The 23,309-nt window shown below is 44.3% G+C and overlaps 1 protein-coding gene across 1 annotated transcript; it reads right to left on the minus strand.

Moving 5' to 3' along the window:
- Positions 1 to 1,388: 1,388 nt before the first annotated feature.
- On the minus strand, positions 1,389 to 22,632 carry TBX19 (T-box transcription factor 19). The gene is made up of 8 exons (XM_054044419.1): positions 22,436 to 22,632; positions 16,509 to 16,773; positions 13,729 to 13,863; positions 12,801 to 12,862; positions 11,615 to 11,676; positions 9,263 to 9,451; positions 7,265 to 7,400; positions 1,389 to 1,620 (listed from the first exon to the last, which is right to left on the minus strand). Exons 1-8 carry the CDS (start codon positions 22,630 to 22,632, stop codon positions 1,389 to 1,391), a joined length of 1,278 nt encoding a protein of 425 aa, XP_053900394.1.
- Positions 22,633 to 23,309: the final 677 nt, after the last annotated feature.

The raw sequence follows: 23,309 nt of genomic DNA on the forward strand, positions 1-23,309 counted from the left end.
AATGGCACAGCATGAGCTGTGGCTTTCCCTATCTACACCAACGGCTGGTATCAGGGTGGAGCAAGACCTTAGGCAGGCTTCGGGGTATGAAGAAACTTGATGGAAGTTGGTGTTTGGGAAGTGGGGGGAGCCGGTCTGCTGGGGGCGGGAAGCTAGTAGTAGTACACTAGCAGCTAGATGTCCCACGCGAGATCACAGCCCCATTTTGCTAGGCACTGTACATAGCCAGAGTAAGACAATCCCTGCCCTGAAGTTACAATCTAAATAGACATGACAGGCAAAATGAGGAAGGAGGCGAGAGAAGGGAAGGGACTGCCCCAAGGTTATACAGCAGGTCAGAGGCAGAGTTGGGAACAGACAGTTCCTTTCTGCCTTGAGATTTGCTGCTGGTTGAATTGTTTTGAACTTTGTCTGAGTCAAAGTAAGAGAGGTGCTTTATTATTATTATTATTATTATTATTTTGGTGAAGACAGTAAAACTAAACCAAATCATTTCATTTGTGGTTTATTTTTACTCTGTCTGCACCCTGAAGCAAAGTTGGAATGCAAGATTCTAATATTCTCTTTTGTAACTATTTGCTCAAAAAAACAATAAATATATGACATTTAAAGAACTTACATCACTTTACAAACTCTGTATAGGAACCACTTCACCAATGCTGAAATGCAGCCAATTTTTTGGCAGCCTTGCTAGGTTTTCTTATAGCACACAAAGACTACACAACAGCTGTAGGAGAGGAAGGGAAGAATACCACCCTACGCAGGTGAAACTAGAGGGGAGTGTCTTAGGGAGACAGAAGGCAATTTCCTCCAAGTTGGAAGTTAGCTTCAAGAATTTTAAGAACTTCATAAAACAAGTATTTAAAAACACTAGGGCATTTCTGGGCAGCATTTCCACTTTAAAACGCTGCTCAGGGACTGTATGAGGATGTCATGGTTTCTGGTTGTTGTTATGAGGTCCCTGCCAGCAATCTAATTGTGACTGGCCTAAGTTACAATACACATTCCTTTGAAATCCCATTAAAATACCCAGCTGCCACTTCTGTTCCATTGGGACCTGAATCTCTGGCCCCTTTGCTTTGACATGGAAGCAAAGCTGACTCTAAAGACTTGGATCAGTCGTCGTCTGCTGTAGCACTGAATGGTACAAGAAGCCAGCTCCCCTCTAACTCGTCCCCCTCCTTTGCACTAGGGTTCTTGACTCAATCTTTCATTGCTCCTTTGGAAACGGAGAAGTGCAAGGTTTATCGCGGAATCTGGTACATCGCTGAAATAGGTTCCTTGTGTGCATGTCCCCTCCCCAATCTGTACTGTGATCATAGGAGGTGTTCTTGTCCTGTCAGTCTTGCTTGGATCCTGCTGAACATTTCTGAAGAGCTTCCCGCCTGTTAAAACGAATGCAAGGATGTCCAGGCAGAATCAGCTAGTCTGGCTAGAGTGGGTTCCCCTGGTGTTTCCATGTTGCTGGCAGCTGCTCCCTGCAGAGGAATCGAGGCAGATGTGGTGGGCAAAGGGATGTTACCTCGCAGGAACGTGCCTGGAGGGCTGCCATTCACGTCACTCCCCGGGTTGGCAACATTAAGGGCACTGTTGCTGACTGTCCACAGACAGGGATAGTGGCTGGAACGAAGCAGTGTAAACCATAATAGAACTTAAAGAGGTATTTCAAAGTAGATTAACACCCCCACCCCCCCGCTCCCATGGCACAATATGGCAAAGTAAAGTGCATTACCCAGTATTGGCTACTGTCCATGATAGCATACCAGACTCAACAGGCCACTGGTCTCAATTGGCAACTCCTATGTGAAAACCCAGTAAGAACTAGGGCTGGTTTGGGGCAAGGGGGGAAAGGGGAGGAAATGTGAAGCTAATTTTGAAATCTGAAAAGGTTTATAGTTCTAAATTTTGAAAATAGTTCCACCAGCTCTGCAGCTGATCAACAAAGGAGAGGACATTTAAAAAAAAATGTTTTCTCCAGTGACTTTCAGAATTTTAAAATTAAAATCCTCATCCAAACTTCTAAATTCAAAACGTTTCAACTTCTCTGTTAACAATACTTGATACCTTTGTAACATCTTATGAACTGGACTTCACAATGCCCCAGTGAAGCCAAGTATTATCAGCCTCCTTTTACACAGAGAGATTAAGGCCAAAATATTTTAGTGTCCACTAATTAGGGATGCCTGAATTTGTAAGTGTTGAAAGGAGACCTTGCCTTTCAAAGCTGCTGAGCACCTGCAGCTCCCATTGATGTCAGCTGGAGTTGAAAGTGCTCAGCCCTTCGGAAAATCAAGCCAGGATTTTCAGGCTGGGCACCCAGAAAATAAGGAACCCACAATTAGTGAATCCTTATACAAATGCAGCCATGATTTTCCTGGGGTCAATCACCAAAACCAGGCACAGAACTCAAGAGTCCTATCGTCCAGTCCCATTTATATAGCCCCTGGATCAAATGCCTTTCTATTGTTGGAAGGAGAACACAGAAGTCCTCACTCCCCTTCCTACACTAAGTACTGGCTCACACTCACTCCTCTCCTTCCCTTGACTAAGGCCTGGTCTACACTATGAGTTTAGGTCGACTTTAGCAGCGTTAAATCGAATTAAGCCTGGACACGTCCACACAACGAAGCCTTCTTTCGACTTAAAGGGCCCTTTAAACCGGTTTCTTTACTCCACCTCCAACGAGGGGATTAGTGCTAAAATCGGCCTTTGCAGGTCGGATTTAGGGTAGTGTGGACAGAATTCGACGTTATTGGCCTCCGGGAGCTATCCCACAGTGCTTCATTGTGACCGCTCTGGACAGCGCTCTCAACTCAGATGCAAGGACAAGGTAGACAGAAAAAGCCCCGCGAACTTTTGAATTTCATTTCCTGTTTGCCCAGCGTGGAGAGCACAGGTGACCACGCAGAGCTCATCAGCACAAGTAACCATGATGGGAGTCCCAGGATCGCAAAAGAGCTCCAGCATGAACCGAATGGGAGGTACAAGATCTGCTCACCATATGGGAAGATGAATCAGTGCTAGCTGAACTCCGTAGCAGTAAACGAAAAGGCAAAATATTAGAAAGTCTCAAAGGCCATGAAGAACAGAGGCCATAACAGGGACGCACAGCAGTGCTGCGTGAAAATTAAGGAGCTAAGGCAAGTCTACCACAAAGCCAGAGAGGCAAATGGAAGGTCTGGGGCAGAGCTGCAAACATGCCGCTTCTACGCAGAGCTGCATGCCATGCTAGGGGGTGCAGCCACCACTACCCCAACTGTGTGCTATGACTCCATCAATGGAGAATCATGCAACAGGGAAGCAGGTTCGGGGTACGCGGAAGATGATGATGATGATGATGATGATGAAGACAATGAAGATAGCTCACAGCAAGGAAGCGGAGAAACCAGTTTCCCCAACAGCCAGGATATGTTTATCACCCTGGACCTGGAACCAGTAACCCCTGAACTCGTCCAAGGTGTGCTCCCAGACCCTGAGGGCACACAAGGGACCTCTGGTGAGTGTACCTTTGTAAATATTACACATGGTTTAAAAGCAAGCATGTTTAATGATTAATTTGCCCTGGCAATCGCGGCAGTACAGCTACTGGAAAAGTCTGTTAACGTGTATGGAGATGGAGCGGAAATCCTCCAAGGACATCTCCAGAAAGCTCTCCTTCATGTACTCCCAAAGCCTTTGCAAAAGGTTTCTGGGGAGGGCTGCCTTATCCCGTCCACCATGGTAGGACACTTTACCACGCCAGGCCAGTAGCACGTAGTCTGGAATCATTGCGTAACAAAGCATGGCAGCATATGGTCCTGGTGTTTGCTGGCTTGAAGACAACATCCATTCCTTACCTCTCTTTGTTATCCTCAGGAGAGTGATATCATTCACGGTCACCTGGTTGAAATGGGGTGATTTTATTAAGGGGACATTCAGAGGTGCCTGTTCCTGCTCGGCTGAACAGAAATGTTCCCCGCTGTTAGAAACGTGGTGGCAGGGAGGGGTGAAGTGATCATCCCAGAGAATTGGGTGTGTGTGTGTGGTGGGGGGTAGTTGGGTTTGTGCTGCATGTTAACCCGGAAACCGCAGCCCCTCCTTTTACATTGCAAATCCATTTTAAATGGCCAACCCAACGTGTCCTTGGTATGGGAAATGAGGGCGCTGCTGTTTGAAACCATTCCCACATGTTATGAAGGTTAAAAAAGCCAAAAGACTGTGGCTTACCATGGCTGCCTGCAAGCCGAATTCTGTTGCTTGGCACTGTGTGAGTGATCTCTCACACCAAACCGGCAGGCCCTCAATATAAGAGGAAAAATGCGACCTTGTAATAAAAGCACATGTGCTGTTTAATGTGAACAGCAAAATTTAACATGAAAGAGTGTACCCATTGTTCTCTAAAGTGTGTCTTTTTTAACCTCCTCTCCCTTCTCCTCCACCAGCTTCAAATGTTTCTCCTTCACAGAGGGTAGTGAAGATTAGAAGGAGAAAACGGCAGACTCGGGATGATATGTTCTCGGAACTCCAGATGTCCTCCCACCTCTGCAAGTGGTGCTCGAAGGGGGGAGGGGAGGGTGGTTAGCTTACAGGGAAGTAGAGTGAACCGGGGGGAGGGGGGGGAGGGTTCATCAAGGAGAAACAAACAGAAGTTTCACACCGTAGCCTGGCCAGTCACAAAACTCGTTTTCAAAGCTTCTCTGATGCGCACCGCGCCCTGCTATACTCTTCTAACCACCCTGGTGTCTGGCTGCGCGTAATCAGCGGACTGGCGATTTGTCTCAACCTCCCACCCCGCCATAAATGTCTCCCCCTTACTCTCACAGATATTGTGGAGCACACAGCAAGCAGCAATAACAATTGGAATATTGGCTTCGCTGAGGTCTAGCCGAGTCAGTAAACTGCGCCAGCGCGCTTTTAAACATCCAAATGCACATTCCACCATCATTCGGCTCTTGCTCAGCCTATAATTGAACAGGTCCTGACTCCTGTCCAGGCTGCCTGTGTACGGCTTCATGAGCCATGGCATTAAGGGGTAGGCTGGATTCCCAAGGATAACGATAGGCATTTCAACATCCCCAATGGTTATTTTCTGGTCCGGGAAGAAAGCCCCTTCCTCCAGCTTTTGAAACAGACCAGAGTTCCTGAAGACGCACGCACCATGTACCTTTCCCGGCCATCCCACGTTGATGTTGGTGAAACGTCCCTTGTGATCCACCAGGGCTTGTAGCAGCATTGAAAAGTACCCCTTGCGGTTTATGTACTCGGTGGCTTGGTGCTCCGATGACAAGACAGGGATATGGGTTCTGTCTATCGCCCCACCACAGTTTGGGAATCCCATTGCAGCAAAGCCATCCAGTATGACCTGTACGTTTCCCAGAGTCACTACCCTTGATATCAGCAGGTCTTTGATTGCATTGGCTACTTGGATCACAGCAGCCCCCACAGTAGATTTGCCCACTCCAAATTGATTCCGGACTGACCGGTAGCTGTCTGGCGTTGCAAGCTTCCACAGGGCTATCGCCACTCGCTTCTCAACTGTGAGGGCTGCTCTCATCCTGGTATTCTGGTGCTTCAGGGCAGGGGAAAGCAAGTCACAAAGTTCCATGAAAGTGTCCTTACGCATGCGAAAGCTTCGCAGCTACTGGGAATCGTCCCACACCTGCAGCACGATGCGGTCCCACCAGTCTGTGCGTGTTTCCCGGGCCCAGAATCAGCGTTCCACGCCATGAACCTGCCCAGGTAACACCATGATTTGCACATTGCTGGGGCCTGTACTTTGTGAGAGGTCTATGTCCATGTCAATTTCCTCATCACTCTCGTCACCGTGCTGCAATCGCCTCTTTGCCTGGTTTTGCTTTGGCATGTTCTGGCTCTGCATATACTCCAGGACAATGCACGTGGTGTTCACAGTGCTCATAATTGCTTCGATGATCTGAGCGGGCTCCATGATTCCAATGCTATGGCGTCTGGGCTGAAAAAAGGCGCGAAACTATTGTTGGACGGAGGGAGGGCGGGAGGGGCAAGTGACAACATGGCTTACAGGTACAGGGAATTAAAATCAACAAAGATGGCTGTGCATCAGGGAGAAACACAAACAACTGTCATACAGAATGGCCCCCCCAAAGATTGAACTCAAAACCCTGGGTTTAGCAGGCCGTTGATTTCACGGAGGGAGGGGGAAGCAAATGAATACAGAACAAATCTGGTCCATCTATTTTTTACATCTTAAGCTGGCAGCAGACGGTGCAGCCTAACTGATAGCCATCGGCATCTTCTGGGTGCTTGGCAGAAAATGATGTACTACGACTGCTAGCCATCATCGTCAAGACGGTTCAATAGGCCAGGAGACAAAATATGTCTGCCCAGGTGCCTCTGATTGAACTCACTGAGGAGTACGATGATGACGGATATCAATCGTAATACACCATCCACTACCAAAAGGCAAGGAGTTGCTGCTGTGTAGCAATGCAGTACCACGTCTGCTGACACCCAGATGACATATGGTGACGGTGAGCTGAGCTGAGCAAGCTCCATGCTTGCCGTGGTATGTTGTCTGCACAGGTAACCCAGGTAAAAAGGCACAAATCGATTGTCTGCCGTTGCTCTGACGGAGGGGGAGGGGCCTGATGACATGTACCCAGAACCCCCCGCGACACTGTTTTCACATCTTCAAGCATTGGGATCTCAACCCAGAATTCCAATGGGCGGTGGAGACTGCAGGAACTGTGGGATAGCTACCCACAGTGCAATGCTCCGGAAGTCGACGCTAGCCTCGGTACTGTGGATGCGGTCCGCTGACTTAATGCACTTAGAGCATTTTATGTGGGGACACACACAATCGACTGTATAAAAACGATTTCTATAAAACCAGCTTCTATAAATTCGACCTAATTTCGTAGTGTAGACGTACCCTAAGTATTCTCTTAAAGGTTAAATAATAATAGACTGAAAGGACTAACTGTGCACTAGATAAAGGGTGGAGATAATACTAATTACCATTTATTTAGTGCTCTCCATTTCAAAGAACAGCACAAAGATTAACTATTTAAGCCTCACAAAACCCTGCTGGTAAACATTGTCGTCTTCATTTTACAGATTGGGAAACTGAGGTAAAGTGATTTGGATAAGGCCATGCAATGAAGCGGTGGCAGAGCTAGGCTTGGTCAGAAAGTCCTCAGTTCTAAACCCTTGCACATGCTTCCAAGCAATGCTGCCTAATCCTAGTGAAGGAGAAACTGCTGGGCTTGTCCCTTCTCTAATATCTATGGTTCCACTGTAACCTTACCTAGGACCCGCAGTGGCAGTTCCCTTGGCATGTGGTACTGAAAGCAAGTTGGCATGTGGAGTGGATTGTAAAGAAGTCCAGCTATCGTGTGTTGGAAACATCTGCAAATTATTGCTTGAGCTCTCGATCAAATTCACTTTGGAGGAAACACAAAAGTTTGGTGACTATACCAAGTTATTGCAAGGCAATAAAAGAATGTAGAAAACAGGCAGGACAGAGAGAATCTAATTGACTAATGCAGGTTCCTCCCTATGGGCTTGAGACAACAAGCACACAGGGAAGAACAAACTTACTTTACTCATGTTTTTTTCCCACTCAAAAGGTGAATCATGACACTAGTCTGGATGGCAGAGGAATGGTAACAGGACCAGAGCTGGCTGAATGATTTTGAACGGAACATTTTTCCATTGGAAAATGCCGTATTGTTGATATCAAAACTTTCCATGGGAACATGTCGATTTTGACTAAATTTTGTTTGGAAAAAAAGGGTGAGTATTTTGAAAAGGTTGATGTGTTCCGTGCCAACCTTATCACAACAGAATGGTTCAATTTTTCATTTCAAAATGATTTTTTGCTTAGAAATGTATTTTATATTATAAATAGAGCTGAGTGAATAGCTGGGTGTCCCAGGGCTTCCAGGCTCCTGTCTCCACAGGGGAAGCTTGGTGGGGCTATGCACCATGAAAGCTCCAGGGATCCTGGCCCTGGGGCAGTCTGGCAGGTGGGTCAGCATTTCCCATGGAACAGAAATTCTGAGTTCTGACCCGCTCTAAATGGAATGTAGAACCTTTCATCTCTTGCATTGTCAGTTCAAGTCCAGCCTAAGCCGATAATGAGCAAAGTTACTACCAGCTGCTGATTGTTCAATAACCTACGTGCAGGGCCAATGCAACCATTTAGGCAACCTAGGTCGCCTAGGACACTAGGATTTGGGGGGCGCCATTTTCTTCTGCAGCGACCGCGACGGCTGGATCTTCGGCTGCCCCGGTCGCCGCCGGCATTTAGGCGGAGGGATCTGGGGCAGTGGAGCACGGGGAGGGCCGCCTGCAGCGGGGGGTTGGGGGGGCCGGCATGCAGGAGAACTCCCCGCCCCAGCTCACCCCTGCCCCGCCTCCTCCCCGAGCATGCCGTGGCTGCTTCACTTCTCCCGCCTCCCAGGCTTGCGGTGCCAATCAGCTTAGGTGCTGCAAGCCTGGGAGGCGGGAGAAGTGAAGCAGCCACGGCATGCTCAGGGAGAAGGCGGAGCAGGGGTGAGCTGGGGCGGGGGGGGTGCCTCAGGGCAGAGGGGGGGAGCTGTCGTGGGGGGGGGCGCCTCCGGCCGGGGGCTCGGGGATGGGGGGGAGGCGCAAGGTGGAAGTTTCGCCTACGGCGCGAAACATCCTTCCACCAGCCCTGCCTACGTGAAACAAACTGATGCTCTCAGTCCTGTTCCTTGTGAACATGTATCCATATCAGAGAAACTGGCAGTCACAACAGGAAGATGAAGGACTGAATAGGACACAGTAGAGCACCTCAGAGAATTTTCAGGCAGAGGAGGCTCTAAAGACACATTGACAATACAAAAACCTGTTCCAAATCAGCTCTTAACATTCCCTTAAAGGCTGCTTTTGACTCTGGAGGGAGACTGTTTCATTACTTGGAGTGAAAGGAAGGTCTGAAATGGTTCTGGGAGTTTGGGTATAATTAATAAGAAGTAATTTAAACACAATTATTCTCCTTCCATTCTCATCTATCTTCACCTACTTAGCCCTCATGACATATCTACCGCCGTAATTTTTATACTTTTGTTTTCTGTGAACTGCACCTTTAAATTTCTGAATACTCTCCTTGTGTGTGGAGTTCAGGAGCCATTTTGTTCTCAGAGTTCAGTGCAGACTGTTACAGAAGAGAGACAAACTGTGCTCTCTCCATTGACTTCTGTTTTTTCTTGCTTTGCTGTTTCTTTTAACGTAAGGAAGAATTGTGCAGGCTGTGTGTGAGGAGACATTGCAGCCTTACCTGTTGGGGAGTGATTTCTCTGCATGTACGAAGCAGGATATGGTGCAGCCCGATGCCCTTGAAGGGCTGCATAATGCTCACAGCCATGGTGGGAATGCGGGGCAGGCAGAGACAAAGCTCCTCCATACTGATAATTAGAGTTTCCTGCTGCACACACTGCATCTGGATTGGAAATCAACCAGCCACCTACTGTGAGGGAAAAGGAAGAAACAGCAAGCAAAATTAATAAAAATTTAATAAGGAAAGTAACCAGGCTTCCTAAAAATGTACCCTGCCAGATCACAAAAATTCCAGACAGTAGGAAACCTGCTTGTTGCCTGGCGTTTGTTTTGTACCAAAGAATGAGTTCCAAGCCACAAAAAAGACATTTAGACACCAGATAACAATATCGCTAATGCTTAGATAGCATCTTCATCCCAAATGGTCCCCCAACACTTAACAAATTTTAGAAAGGAAGCCATTCACTCCCTCCCAGTGAAATGCAACCTAGGGTGGAGCATGGCAGCTTCTTATCAGCAAAGAGCAATGCTACACAACAGCTTAAGGTAGGACGTGAAGAATACTACAGTATTCAAATGAAGGGGGGTAGATTTAGGAAAACAAAGTTCGTTACCTAGAGGTGTAATTTGCCCTTACTCTTATGAAAAGTACCATGGGATCTTTAATAAGCACAAACGGTCAGGACCTCAGGTTACCCTTTTATTCAAAAGATGATAGCAAGGTACCAACCGCTAGCAAGGTCTGCCAAGATTACAGAGCAAGAGATCTTGGCTATTAACCTGGCACTTTCATGTATTGATTGTCCACTCAGATTTTAGAGGGGTGTAAAACACTTGCTAATGCAGAGATTTTTTCATATCCTGGAGTTCAAACAGCACAAGCAGAAGCATGTACCCTATGTTAGTTGTACATTATGTGTTATGAGCAAAATTCAGACAGGCTACAAATCAAATTTAATCCCCAGGGCCAGGGCACACATCAGGAGTTGGGTTTCATTTGTCTTTTTTTTTTTTTTTTAAATGACACCATTCATGTCATTATAATTAACAGGCAATTTAGTTTTACTCAAACAAATCAATATCTATATTGAATAGAGTTGTCTTCTAGGATCGCTTCCCGACCCCTCACTCCAACTTTCACTTCCCCCAAAAGCCCCAAAGACGACTCATCTATTCCTCTGTCCGAGGGGAGCTGGATGTGCCTCCTTCTGGAATCCACCCAAACTGCACCTCAGTTTGGCATTTCTCTAAAGAAAAATGTAACTTGACGCCTTTACGCCTATCCACAATGCTGACCTCACTGCCTCTCAAGCAATTCCATATGCTGCACACCCATGGGCTACCTATTCTGTAACACTCACCATGTGCTGTACATACAGATGCCATAGTTGCCAGCTACCCATACGTATTGTAAGGGAGACAGCAAACCTAGGGCCTTCTGGCACACAAACAGAAGTACCTACTATTGGTACTGAAATAAAGAGGCTCTTCTTCAACCAGACTGAAGTAGAAGAGTTTTATTCTGTAGGCCTCAGGACAGTGGAGGGCCGTGATGCACAAACACCCAGTATTAATACTGAGCAGATAGCTGTGACTTTCTTGTGAACTACTGAGCAAATTAAATATCTTATTGTTTGCTATGGTTGGGACCTCATAATGCAATCGTTCATGGGCATTTGTACAAACTGAATTTCATTCGTGAACAAAACAAGTAAGATGGGCAATCCAAAGTTCATTTAGAGGTGGGAATAGAATTGCCAGTGTGACTGATTATAAAGTACATGGTGGCAATTAGAAATAATAATGGGAAATGAAATCAAAATAGTTTGTGGAACGGGCAAGAAGCAAAAAAAGTCAGTAAAAATGTTTCAGAGAAAAATCTGGAAAGAAAACATTTTTCAAATATCAGAGTTTATGAATGGAAGAAAAGCCAAAATTTCAATAAAACAAGAACAACCTCTCCTCCTATTTTTTATGAATCAATCGTCCAGCGATAACGATGGGACATTTGTAAGGATAACTAGTTTCCAGAGTTATAATACTAAACAAACAAAAAAAGAACACAGTTTTGAAAAGGTTATAAGTCTCAAACTGCCAGGCTCAAACAAACCTCTAAATATCGGAGATTATAAAGAAAATGTCCTTGTAGGTAGATTATCCCATAGTTGCCTACTACATGGTTTCTTGAACCTCCCTCTTACGTATTTATAGTATTGGCTTCCATCAGTGACAGGGTTCTACATTGGATAAGACCCAGTGGCCATCTAGTCTAGCACAGCCTATGTCCACAAAACCTATTATATTACATAATACTTCAAGTTCCCATGAATAAAATGATGTTGGGAAACCTTACGGTGAGAATATGTCGTATGTTGACCTTCCAAAACATTTTCGGGAGTATCCTTGGGATGGTTTCTGAAAGAGAAAATAATGAGTGGTTATGTTGTGCTGTATTCAAAAGAAGGTGAAAGGGTTAGGGAAATGGAAATTGAAAAAAAATAAAAACTGAAAATTGTTCAATTTTAGGTTTCATCAACTGAAAAGACAAAGGAAAATGAAGACAAAAAAGAAATCGCTAGAGAACTGTAGAAAGCTCTGTACTATGCAAGATGTGTAGTCAAGAAGGCAGGAGCCCTTGCCTCATTCCATGTGCAACAATGTCCCTGGCTCTGTCATCTTCGGGGATTGAACCCTAGCGCTCTGGATCTAAGTACATGAGCCTTTTTTGCTTGAGTGAAAGGACCAAGGCCATTAACTTCAAGGCAGTAGTAGACTCAAACCTCTATACATGGTCCAGCCACCAGCGGGGAACAAAAAGAGCCATATTTTGTTAGCATGGGTGGCCCATACAAACCATTTAAAGATGACAAATAAATACACTATTATTTTCTGACAGTGCATGTCTCTCTAACTTCTTAAATACAGTGATTTCCTATGGAGACTATTTTAACTAAATGGGTCACACTTTACCATAAAGGTATAGAAATTACAGTGTAGTAACACTGCAATTTCACTGTGGTTATGTTGATATCTGTGGTTACTTCTTATTCATATAACTAGATAGTAACATGAAATGAGAATATATGAGAATAATTAAAGCGTAAATACAATGGAGCTAACATACCTAAAATCTACCACTATATGTATGAAATGCAACACTGAAGGGTTAATAAGTACAAACTGTCAGCATGTAAAATTTCTATTCCTATGAATTAGTGGTAATTATATACTGAAAAGCAAAACCAAAGATAACCATAATGTAACTATACTGTAATTATAGTAGTCTTATTTATAGTGACCAATAAATGATATTTCAGCATTTTGTATCAGCAATGCACTCACTCATGTAAGACCAAAATGTGATGACAAATAACGTGGTGTAAATTTGGCATTAACACCACTGACCTCAATGGAGTGACTCTGGATTTATAGCAGTGGAAAGGAGGTCAGGATTTGCCCCTTATCTTTCTCAGAGTATTACCACCATTTTAACTGTAACAGCAGCAAAAGTCATCAAGCTGAATAAAAGCCGAACTCACCTTTCCTTTGCATCCAGGAAGGCTTTGGCAAAGGGATTATACTTGATTTTGAGAGCTGTTATCTTGGGTTTACAAAAAACAAGGCATGTTAGTGAAGGTCATTTTAACAGAGACTTGACATAGCATTGTCCAGACTCAACAGAATGGACTGAGTTCCACCTCAGTTAGTGAAACAAAAGACAGGCATTGTATTTACCATGCAGCTATATGTCAGCCAGGTGCATTGTGTGGGAGCATTGCTCTCCTCTGAAGCATCCAACACTGGTCACTGCCAAAGGCCGGAAACCAGAACTGATGGACCAATGGTCTGATCCAGTATGGCAAATTCGGTATTACTGTGAATATTTCTCCCAAAGCTGCTGAATTGCACAGAAATATGTATAATATCTGTAGCGACATTAACTAGGAAAAAAGGGACAAGGGCCACCAACCCTCATGCTTCAGGGCACAGCCTGATTACAGTTTGGGGTCAGGAAGATATTTCCCCATATTATAGTACAATACTCTAGGTACATTATAGGAGGAGTGGAAGGGTTATACTTTCCACTGAAATATCCAGCACTGGCCAGTGTTAGAGACAGATACTGGACAAGACAGAAAGTCAGTCTGTTCCAGCATGGTAAGGGGATGGGATACTGGTACAGATAGACCAATCCAGTACGGCAGCAGACAGAATATCAGACTAGCCTGACCATTCAGCTGTCCTGGTACTGCAGTCAAATTCTAGACAAGGTGGACCAAGGGTATGTTTTGTTCCAGCAAGGAGACAGAGTATTCGATTAGATGGGCCCTCAATCTGCTCTGGACTGACAGGGGGACAGGATACTGGATTATTTTCACCATTGGTGTGTGCTGATCTGGCAGGTCTTAGGCTTTTAATATTTCTCATCTGTGATGACCAAATTGTGTGACATTATTACCCACCTACCTCTTCATTTTGATAAGCAGTGACAGCTATGAACTGAGTCTCTGGAAAGGAGCAGTTCATCACCATCCTGTGTGGGCCTCCCACACGAACAATGTGAACCTGAGGCTCATATTTATGCAAGGAATTCAGCATTATCTGCAAAAAACAAGAAGGAAGAGAGATGGAATTAATAGGCAGCAAGTTTAAAACAAACCAAAGGAAGTATTTCTTCACACAGTGTACAGTCCACCTGTGGAACTCCTTGCCAGAGGATGTTGTGAAGGCCAAGACTATAACAGGGTTCAAAAAAGAACTAGATAAGTTCATGGAGGATAGGTCCATCAATGGCTATGAGCCAGGATGGTCAGTGTCCCTAGCCGCTGTTTGCCAGAAGCTGGGACTAGATGATAGGGGATGGATCACTTGATAATTGTCCTATTCTGTTCATTCCCTCTGGGGCACCTGGCATTGGCCACTGTCAGAAGACAGGATCTGGGCTAGATGGACCTTTGGTCTGATCCAGTATGGCCATTCTTATGGACTGTCACAGCTACATCAGTGATACCCAGCCTGAAATGGCTGAAGAGCTATGTTTGTCACCAAACAGAGCCACAGAGGAATTACGGTTTCAGAGTAGCAGCCATGTTAGTCTGTATCCGCAAAAAGAACAGGAGTACTTGTGGCCCCTTAGAGACTAACAAATTTATTTGAGCATAAGCTTTCGTGGGCTACAGCCCACTTTATCAGATGCATCCGAACAAGTGGGCTGTAGCCCACGAAAGCTTATGCTCAAATAAATGTTAGTCTCTAAGGTGCCACAAGTACTCCTGTTCTTTTAGAGGAATTACGAGCAACGACCTGACCTTGGCCTTGTGGTATTTGCATCGTGTCATTGATACTTGTTGTCAGTCCCATATTGAGGGGACATCATGTACCAACATCACGGTGCAACCCCAATGTCAGCAGAGCTCTCCAGGGTCATCCTTTCTGTGATTCCACACTACACTCTGTCCCCTCCTCAATTCCTGGTTGCTGAAAGAGAGAGAGAGAAGGATTTCTCTTTTCCTCCCTCCATTCTAGCTGCGGGTATGGACAGGGACAGACTCCAGTTGAATTACATTAGATGCTTCTGATGCAGCAGTAAATATTTATATTATGATAGTGCCCAAAGAAGACCCCAGTCAGAACTGAGGCACAACTGTGCTGGAAGCTGTACAAACAGATGAGACAATCCCCACCCAGAGGTGCTTATGGTCTAAAAAGCACTGGGACCATGATCTTTTTCTGTGTTTTGCACAGTGCTGAACAAACCAGGGGTCCTCAGTGAACAATACAATTATTTGTTATTATTATAAAATATCTCCCTCCAAGTATCACATTTTGATTAAGAACAAAGAAGGGGAAGCAGAGCCCCAGACAGGGGGAATGACTTGCCTAAACACCCAGATTTGTTTGTCTTTGGCTCTGCTACTGACACCGTGTATGACCTTGGTCAAAGCATGTCACCTGTCTATGCCTCTGTTTCCCCATCCATAAAATGGGGATAAACAATTCCCTACCTCATAAGAGTGCTCTGAAGCTAAATTTTAAAGCTTGTGAGGTGCCTAGGTGAGCATAATAGAAATGACGACAAACAAATTAGAAATACTACAATAAGGAGATACTACTCAGGACTAAGGTTAAAGTAAAGAAAGTATTTATAGGTTTGGCAGAACTCAATTTTTTATACATATATATAATTTTGACAGATAATATTGATGTTTATTTTTAAGCATTTTTTCTATTTTGTATATATAAGTTCACAGTTGCACAAAATTATGGGCATGACAGATAACGGGGGATGGGTCAGATGATTATTATTTAATGACAGTAGATGTTGAGATTTGAAAAATTAAAGCTTTATAATTGTTAAAACACAATTGTCATCATCACGTCAAGCTATACTTAAATCAATATCCTTAAATCAAACTCTAATATGTTCTCAAGCAGCAATTTTCTTACTTTGCCTATCTGAACATTCTGATTATCGTTGATGGAAATATTTTGTCGGCTTGTGTGTGTATATATAGTAAAATTGACATTTACTGATAAAAATCAAATCCTTCCAAGCCTAAATATTTACTTGAAAGGAATTGACTCCTGGCTGACAAGTAACATCCAATATAGGAGTTTTGTACAAAACAAATAAACAAACAAAAGATCTTGTGCAATATTTTACTTTCAGATACATCTTTAAAAAAAAAACAGTCCAAACCAATTTTTCTGTTTGTATTTTTAAGGAGCTCAAAGTGAATGTCACTTATTTCTAGTACATGCAGTTTCCTTCCAAAGGCCAAATCTGACTCAATAGAATATTGATAATTATCATGAGGCAGAAGCAGACATAGTAATTATTTCATTTAGGAGCAGCCTTTTATTCTGGTATCTGACTCTTGCCAACATTCCACTTATACCAAACAACATGGGGGAAAACAACAAAAACCTAATACCCACAACCATTTTTTCCCCTTTCTCTAAAGTTCTATGTAAAAACCCCAGCACACAAGACAAACTATGAAAAGCCCCCGATGATTAAGTAACCCACAGCACTCTCTGTCTCTCTTAACATCAAGAAGTCCATTAAAATCTGAAAGTGCCAATTAAGACCTGTTTATTCCTGTTTACGTTTGGGCTCCAGAGAATAATTGGCATCTGTGGGTGAAGAGGGCCCCTCTAATTGCATAAATGCACCCTTGATATTTCTTGATTGGTAGGTGCTTGCGATGGAAGACAAGAGGTGTATGGGAAACATCGTGCTGTACCTGCCCGCTTCCATTGAGCTTGTTGGTAAGTTTCACTTTGCTGAAGGAAACAGAGGCTTTCATCCAGTGTGCCCCGAAGTTGGGAGAGTCTGGGTGAATGTAGACGCAGCTGTGGTTTGGTGGCTCTGGTTTCCCAGCAGGCACCCATTCACCATTCACGTACTTCCAGCGGTGGCCGTCAGTCGGGGCAAAGTCCAACAGGAAGGAGTACATGGCGTTGGGATCCAAACCTGACACACTGATCTTTAAAACCGGGAACATCCGTCTGTAGTGGAAACAGAAGGCAGGAGTGGGAAAAGCATCATTAGTCCTGATATAAAAGAGGCTTGTTACTATGTTTCTGCAAAGACGCTCCCTGAGTTGCTCAAAGAATAAATTACCCTCGCTTTGGCTGAACCAGAGATGATGTTAAAGGGCTACCATCACTTTGTTTTCATTTCCTGTTGATCAGTCAGAAGCAGTCACAAAATGCTTTCATGTTTCACCTGAAATATGGAATTTCACCCCAAAAATCACCCTGATTGATGGGACCAGGACTGATAATATTGTCCTGCACTAGTCACATTCTTAGGGCTATCAACTTTATTCCACTGGAGAGGTGGATGGAAATCCCTATGCCACAGTAGTACAGAACTTGAATACAGTGAGAATTCAAATCTTACAATTGTAAGATCTTAATTTCTAGAAAACTATTAAAAAAATCATTCACACATCCCCAATTTTATCCCTGACCAACCAATGGGGAGCCATAACTCTGACCATAAACAAGATATATCAACACAGGCAGATTTAAATTCTTCCTTCACTACATAGACATTTTGGAAAAATCACTAAGATGGGAGGGGTTCTTCAATCTAGCAGAGAAAGGTGTAACACGATCCAATGGCTGGAAGTTGAAGCTAGACAAATTCAGATTGGAAATAAGGTGTACATCTTTAATGGTGAGAGTAATTAACCATTGGAACAATTGACCAAGGGTCGTGGTGGATTCTCTATCACTGACAGATTTTTAAATCAAGACTGGATGTTTTTATAAAAGATCTGCTCTAGGAATTATTTGGGGGAAGTTCTATGGCCTGCGTTATACTTGAGGTCAGACTAGATACTCAAAATGGTCTTTCTGGCCTTGGAATCTATTAATTATATAGGACGCTTGAAGGCGCATATGGAACCATACATACATAAGAACAGCCTCACTGGGTCAGACCAAAGGTCCATTCAGCCCAGCATCCTGTCTTCAAACAGTGGCCAATGCCAGGTGCCCCAGAGGGAATGAACAGAACAGGTAATCATCAAGTGATCCATTCCTTGTTGCCCATTCCCAGCTTCTGGCAAACAGAGGCTAGGGACACGATCCCTGCCCATCCTGGCTAATAGTCATTGATGGACCTATCCTCCGTGAACTTACCTACTTCTTTTTTGAATCCTGTTATATGTAATAAGGAAAGGCTTTAAAGCCACCTGCATATCTACATGGTTGATTAATGTGCACAGTGAATGAGGAAGACCATTTCAATTAGAGCCTGATCCAAAGCTCATTGAAGTCAATGGAAAGACTCCCATTGACATTGGTGGGCTTTGGACAGGCCTTTAGTGCACAAAAATGCACACTTCTTGTGTGTGCATCTTGAGCGGGAATTCGTTCTACTGATGTCTAGCAAATAGCTTTGCATCGTGGAATTTTTATTTTCTTGTTTTGTGTGTGGAGATTGTTTTGTTTTTTTACATTGTATACATCATACAGTTTTATTTACACACACACACACACACACACACACACACACACACAGTATCCATGTTGTAAATAAGCCTACTCTTGCCATGGTCCCCCCAGCACATATTGCCCCCTTGGTTTCACCACAGCCCCACTCATTCACATCACTCCCCACACCTACATCGTCACTCCCCCTTGAGGCCCACACTTCTCTCATTCAGCTTGTAAGCTATGAGATGCGCCAACTGTTAGCTGTGTCAGTGATACATAGCAACATTTAAAAGCTGCAGGTGGTAGGCAAGCAGGGAGGCTGTGGTAGGGGGAGGGGCTGTGCATGGAGCATGTTGGAGAGTAAGGCTGGGGGTGATTGGGAGAGTGCAGGGATGGGGAAAAGAGGGTTTGGGGGCAGCACTCTGGCCTGTCCATGGAAAAGTGGCCTGATGGCGGAGTGCTGTTCTGAAAATGATCAGGAAGGGAAGTGAGTCTGGGGGTAAACGGTTGGGGGTGAGAACTCAAGTTTCTGTAGGGATAATAACAAGGAGTCCGGTGGCACCTACTGATAGCTGTCCATGGGAATGACTCTCCATGTTGATCCATATTAATTGAAAACCTGGGAAAGGCACACAACCTCCTCCCCTTCACCCCCAGTTTACTTTGAGGAAAGGTTGCTAGACCAATATGTCCTACCACTGCAAACCTTAGAAAGCAGGCAGTGAGGTTGAAAACGGGCTGCAAACTCTGCTTTGTTATGTTTAGGAAAAGCTGTACGTCAGGGTGATCTATGGGGTTAGCGGGAGGGGTTCTCCCATTGCTGTAGTAAATTCACCTCCCTAATAAGCAGTAGCTAGGTCGATAGAAGAATTCTTCTGTCGACCTAGCACTGTCTGCACCAGTGGTTAGGTCAGCATAGCTGCACCTCTCAGGCATGGGGATTTTTCACATCCCTGAGAGATGCAGCTATGCCAATGTAAGTTTTCAACATAGACCAGCCCTTAGTCTCTGTGCCTCAGTTTCCCAGCTATAAAATGAGGATGATAGCACTTCCCTACCTCACAGGGGTGATGTGAAGATAAATGCTTTAGCAATTCTGAGACACTCAGATACTACAGTGATGTGGGGGCTATACCTTAGATAAAACTTTTGAAATCAGGAGTTAAGTTATGGTTAGGACACAGAAACAGCTCTAACATAATTAGCAACAGAATAAAAACAGTGGTGAATCTCACTGCATCAGCATCACAGCTCAGCTGCGTTTCATACTATCAAAAACAACAAGGAGTCTGGTGGCACCTTAAAGACTAACAGATTTATTTGGGCATAAGCTTTCGTGAGTAAAAACCTCACTTCTTCGGATGCATAGCCTATGCATCCGAAGAAGTGAGGTTTTTACTCACGAAAGCTTATGCCCTAATAAATCTGTTAGTCTTTAAGGTGCCACCAGACTCCTTGTTGTTTTTGTAGATACAGACTAACACGGCTACCCCCTGATACTTGATTTCATACTATCGTGAACCTAGGATTAAGTGGTGTATCGGTTTAATAACTGGTATGTCCAGCACTTCTTGTGGCAATCAGAGTGCAGACGCCACAAGGAGAGAACAGATGGATTAAACCCCAGAAACGAACGGTTGATTTAACTCTTTGTAGACAATGATATTGTACTATAAAAACATATCGAGTACATACGCTCAAATAAATGTGTTAGTCTTGAAGGTGCCACAAGGACTCCGGTTCCTTTTGCGGATACAGACTAACACGGTGGCTGCTCTGTACCATATTGAGTAAGGTCTTTTATGAAAGCTTGCAATGTTCTGAACTTGATGGTCATTAGGAGATGTGTACACACCAAGATTAGGAATGTATGTATGTGTATAGATAGAAAGTTTAGCATCACCTTACAATAGGTGAAGTAATCAGGCAGGGAGGGGCTACCTCCCGAGCCAGTTGTGTACAAGAATCCAGCCATTGTCCAGCCCAGAAAAGGACAATGGTGAACCATTAAAGCTAATGGAAAGACTTTGAGACAACTGGAGACAGGGGAGCGAGAACAACGTGTATAGTGGGGATGCTGAGAGCCATTGAACCAAAAAGTGTAAACCCTGTGTATGACGGGAATCACTTCAACCCCGGGGTGCTGCTGCACCCCCAGCACCCCTAGTTCTACCACCTAAGACTGTGGATTTCCCCAGTCTGAGTAACCATGAATTACCTAGTCTGAAAGAAAAAATGGGGAGTGGGAGGAAGGGAAGCCTTTCAAAAAGGAGGCTTGAAACTGAATTTTTCATCCAGAAACAGGGACAGTTGGTTGGCAGGGGCTGTCCATGAAACACTGGATGCTCCTTATGGTTAGAGTGTACACTGGGAAACTGTTCCGAGGCACAAGGAATCTTGTATTAGACAAGGGATTTTATCTAATATGGAAATGGAAAGCCTGAGATTGCATCTTTCTGTTTATTTTCTGCGTAACATGGATGTTTGTTTCCCTTCCTCCTTCATCTTTGGATCTGTGGCTTTTCTATTAAATAAACCTTTTGTTTAGTTTTACCCCAAACAAGTCTACGATGTGCAAACCACGTGGAATGTGCGTGCCAAAGTAAACTGCTGTCTGAGGGCTGGTTTCACGCCTTCCGTGGGGAGGAGCCAGAGGGGAAAGCCCAAGTGCCTGGAATTCATGAAGGATGGATTTGGGGAGTCTCAGGACTGGAAGGACTGTTCATGTCACCCTGCGGGGAGGAACGAGGCTGGTGGAAGCCAGGGTGAGACCTTGTTCTTGTGGGCAGGCAACTGGTGTCAGAGGTCTGAGCCATCGCATCACAGCATAAAGGCACCCCAGGGTACAGGGCAGGCAGTGACAGAACTTCTTCCTGGGCTGTGATATCCCCAAAACATCACATGTATCCACCACTAACTCCTGTGATTCTCTATATCCTGCTATGCCAGTTACATTATTATAACGGAGCACCACATTGTATCGGATACATATATCAGCTATAGTATTAAAGTCTCTAATTCTGACTTGATAGTCACTGTGGGCACTTTGAGTCACTATGATTCAAGCACATTTGGGGAAAGATCAGTGCCTACTGGAGACGAATCTATTAGAAATTGTTAAATTGTACACGTTATACTTGTGCGGCTAAGTCCTAAACTTTAAGGCTACGCAGCCTTACATTTTTCTGGTTCTATTCGTAGTGCTGCCTTCGGTTTGGTAGATGACTTTGGCCAAGTCGCTTCTCCACACTGAGCCTCTGTTTCCCCAGATAATAACACTTACTGATTTGATAGTGTAGGGTCAGGATTAATTCCTGGGCGTTCATAAAGCTCTTAGGATGGGATTTTCAAAATTGCTCTGCGTCCCTCCCTTTGAAGTCAATGGGGGTTTTAACATAAACTTCAATGGGGGCAGGGTTAGGCCAGTGTCATGAACTTTTGACACTCCCACCCGAAAAGCCCAACACAAGAGTTTTCTTGTTAGTTGGGAGTCCCTAGCCTGCAAAAGGCCATGAGTCATAGCTTGACCTCTGGTTTTAATTAAAATATACTTTTAGAAATTCAAAGAGAGGCCTTTTTACAAAAGCCTACATGATTTTATAGTAACAGCACCAAACCCTCTAACAACATAACTGTGCTTAGGGCTATAAAACCAGAGACTATTGTACTTTGACTTATTTATAAGGCAACTTACATTTTCTATTATAGAAAGGACCCAGTCCTGCTTCCACCGATGTTAGTGACAGCTCTGGGGATAATGACACTGCTTTGCCTTTGTAAGCATGTTCAGCCCTACAGACGAAAAGCTACTATCTAAGCACTGAGTATCATTATAATAAGCAGTGTTCAGAGGGAATTATTTGCTAAGCCCTTGCAGTGGAGTTGGGAGGTGGAACTATCCTTCCCCTGGGAAATGTTCTTTACTATTTTGTTCAGTCCCAAGACAATAAATATCTTCTTGCAGTGTCTCTTATGATCAGGGATAAAAGGGCACAGGAATGGTTTGTCAGTATTCAGAAAGGAACATGAACCTCCTCCTTAGTTTGTAGGCTGCCTCTGAGACTGCCTTTCCCTCCCTGCACAGGATATGTGGATGCACACACAGCACTAACAACATTATACCATGGCTACAATTTTCTTTTGCCTATGTAAACAGCAGTTGCTAATATTCCCCATATACCGTAGGATACGCTAATTACACAGGGGACAGTACAGCACTCACCTGCCGTTCTTGGTCACAATCATCTCGTTAGTGACTTCTCTGAACCTCTGCCATAGCGCAGCCTCCTCCAAGACAACCTGGAGTTGTTTCTCGGTCGGGTCCCCTTTGTCTCTGCCAGCTTGGAGTTCGCTCTCCACGACATTGAGCAGCCTGGAGACAGTGCAGTCACTGGGCTTCTTACATCCCAAATCAGTCATGGTGTACTGTCAAAAACTTCTCAGCTGGCTTAAAAAAACAAACAAACACTAAGCATACTTCAACCCAAGCCAATTAATTAGCCACACTAACAAATCTGCTCTCCCTGATCTTTGGCCATCAACTTGTTCCTCCCCCCTGGAAGTCCCAATGGGACAATGACACCAGTGTGTTAAGGTTGACACACATGCACATACAAAAAGAGGACTATCTCCTAATTACTCATCAAGTCAGGTGGGAGGCAGCCTGATTACGCAATTGGCTGCCTCAGAAGAAGAGTTCTCCATCCAAATTAATGGGCTTTTATCTTTTTTTCAACCTGAAGTGGGTCTAATTGTTCTGCTTGAGAACCAGGTTTCCATTAATGAAAATTGTTTAGTTTCCAGACTGAAACAATGCATGGAAATTGTGCTTGTGCTGATGCAAATCCCAGCTAGCAACATTCAAGATTGGGGTGGAGAGATGCTAGTCTTGCAAGCTTTCCATCAGAAATCACAGTGTGCTCACCCTGCTCCCCTTTTTCTTAAAAAAAAAAAAAAAAAAAAAAAAAAACCACACACACACACACACACACACACACACACAACAATCAAAGGCCCCTCTGCACTTAAATTTTGCCCACGTGGTCTTGTGCCTGGAAGACAATTTAGTGCATGTTCAAAATGTCAGGAGTCTAGGA

The sequence above is a fragment of the Malaclemys terrapin genome, chromosome 1, assembly GCF_027887155.1.
Source record: "Malaclemys terrapin pileata isolate rMalTer1 chromosome 1, rMalTer1.hap1, whole genome shotgun sequence".
NCBI lineage: Eukaryota > Metazoa > Chordata > Testudines > Emydidae > Malaclemys > Malaclemys terrapin.